Below are 2,582 nucleotides of genomic sequence, written 5' to 3'. Positions count from 1 at the left end.
CTACTCTGCCGTGTCCACACTTACTTCTCCGCCCTCAGGCACGTCCCCTCGGCCCCGGGATAACCCACGTCCCCTTCCCTGACCCGCCCGCGGGTTCCCCAGGACCTACTCCGCCGTGTCCACACTTACCTCCCCGCCTCCGGTGCGCTCTCGAGGGCACGGCGCCCTTTGGTCCACTAGATTTTCTAAAAAGTCATTCAGCCCGCCACTGTGGTCACAGTTCAGCCGGTCCTTGGGGCTTCCTTCCCCTAACCTTCCCTCCCCTTGTTCATGCTGACAGTTCCCGCCGTCTTCGTCTTCAAAACTGATCTAATCTCTCCCGGCGTGCCTTGCGCTCCCGCCGTACAAAATCATGGCGGCGCCCAGAGCCCCTCCCTGGTCCCAGCATGCATCGGGGAGTTGGTCCGGCCTTCCGGGAGGTGAGGAAGATGGCGGCCTCCTGGGCGGACCAGCGGGTCCTGATACAATACTTGGTGTTACGAAAGGATCTATCACAGGCTCCGTTCTCTTGGCCGGCGGGCGCATTGGTAGCGCAGGCTTGTCACGCGGCCACCGCGGCCTTGCACGTTCACCGCGACCACCCGCACACCGCCGCCTACCTCCGGGAGCTGGAGCACATGCGCAAAGTCGTGCTCGAGGTGAGGCTCCGGGGCGGGGGGGGTGGGGACGCTGAGGACGCGAGACCGGAAGTGGGTTTCGTTTGGGGTTGAAAGGCCTAACTTGGTGGAGTGGGTGTGGCGTGAGTGAGGAGGACTCTTAAACATCTAGGTTTGGGTAAGTGTTCTGCTTCCAGGGAGCTCTCCCTTGGGCAGGGCCTGGTTGTTTGAAGAGTGGACATTGTGTCCGCTGTTAAGGCTTCTCCGCAGTCTCACCGGGCTCACCAGGGACTGGTGGCTTCTGTGTCCGGGCCTTTGAAAGCTGTTCGCAGAAGTACTGACCTCCAGCGAAACCGTACCAGGAGGGATAAGAACACAGAGTACCCTACTGTCAAGGGGACGGTGCAAAGTGAAGTCGAACTGAAGTAGCTGTCTGACAGTTCAATTCGCTGGGCGCTTCCATTGGCAGCACTGAACAAACCACTCGGTAAGGTTTCATAACCTTGGCATAGCAGTGTCTCACCGCTGTGCTCCTGTCCACTGTGGTGGTGTCTTGCTGAGTAGCCTTCATTTTTGTGGTTTTTGTTTTTGTGTGCCCGGGCCAGAATGTCAGAGCTTGAATTAGAGCAGCGAACAAACATTAAATTTCTTGTTAAACTTGGCAAGAGTGGAAGTGAAATCAGGGACATGTTAGCCCAAGTTTATGGGGATAATGCCATGAAGAAAACAGCAGTGTACAAATGGATTAAACGTTTTTCTGAGGGGAGGGAAAGAGTCACTGATGAAGAGAGGTCAGGGCGGCCGGTGACCAGCAGAACTGATGAAAACATTGCAAAAATTTGTCGAATTGTGCATCAAAATCGTCGGCTAACTGTGAGAAGCATAGCAGACCAAGTAAACATTGATAGAGAAACGGTTAGAAAAATCTTAACTGAAAATCTTGGCATGAGAAAGGTGTGTGCAAGAATGGTCCCGAAGGAGCTCACTGATGAACAAAAGCAAGGGAGAGTTGAAGTTTGCCAAGGCTTTTTGGAGAGGCAAGATGATGTTTTGGGCTGTGTTATCACAGGTGGTGAAACATGGTCTACTCATACTACCATGAAACAAAGCATCAAAGTGCACAATGGAAGTCAGCCAATTCTCCATGACCAGAAAAGTTCTGCCAATCCAAATCAGGAGTCCAAACAATGTTGCTAACTTTTTTGATATCAGAGGGATTGTTCATCATGAATTTGTACTGACTAGACAGTTAACCAAGTTTGATTAGTTGGAAGCGCTGAAAAGGCTGCATGAAAAAGTTAGACAAAAATGACTTTTCATTTCACTTGCATAATGACAGTGCACCGGCTTACAGGGCACTCTTAATGAGGGACTTTTTAGCCAATAAACAACTGTATTTGAACACCATCTCTCCTGTTCTGGCCCCCAGTGACTTTTTTCTTTACCAAAAGATAAAGGAAATACTGAAAGGAAGACATTCTGAGGACATTCTGAAGACATTCAGGACATCAAGGGTAATACAATGACAGCTCTGATGGGTATTCCAGCAACAGTTCCAAAATTGCTCTGAAGGGTGGACTAGGTGCTGGCGTCACTGCATAGCTTCCCAAGGGGAGTACGTCAAGTCACTGTAGTGATATTCCCCAGTGAGGTATGTGGCACTTTTTCTAGGATGAATTCATGAACTTAATTGTTATATTTACCTGGGTGTAGCACAAAATTATTTGAAAACAAATGTTAAAAACCCTAGTATAAATTGAAACTAGCATCAGAAATACCAGACACCAGGGGTATAAATCAGTACATATTTTAAAATACTGGTAAGGTTCTTTTTTTTTTTTTTTTTTTAATAACAGACCCTAAAGTAAAGAATATTTATGAAACACATGAAACGGAATTCAAAATAACAATCTTATGGAAAGTCAAACAAACAATATAAGAGAAGTCATACAGTCAATGAAATGAGGAAACAATTTATGATATGAA

The 2,582-nt window shown here is 48.2% G+C and overlaps 1 protein-coding gene across 1 annotated transcript in view; it reads left to right on the top strand.

The window, feature by feature from the left end:
* Positions 1–386: 386 nt before the first annotated feature.
* Positions 387–2,582, top strand: part of PTRHD1 (peptidyl-tRNA hydrolase domain containing 1) — a 5,124-nt gene continuing 2,928 nt past the window's right edge. Inside the window, exon 1 of the mRNA XM_003787437.3 lies at positions 387–638. Coding sequence (XP_003787485.1) covers positions 387–638 — 252 coding nt within the window. The remainder of the gene's footprint in view (positions 639–2,582) is intronic.

The sequence above is a fragment of the Otolemur garnettii genome, unplaced genomic scaffold (assembly GCF_000181295.1).
Source record: "Otolemur garnettii isolate 467f Iridium unplaced genomic scaffold, OtoGar3 scaffold00022, whole genome shotgun sequence".
NCBI lineage: Eukaryota > Metazoa > Chordata > Mammalia > Primates > Galagidae > Otolemur > Otolemur garnettii.
Note: the sequence above shows the minus strand (reverse complement) of the source record. Positions and strands in the feature narration are given on the sequence as shown.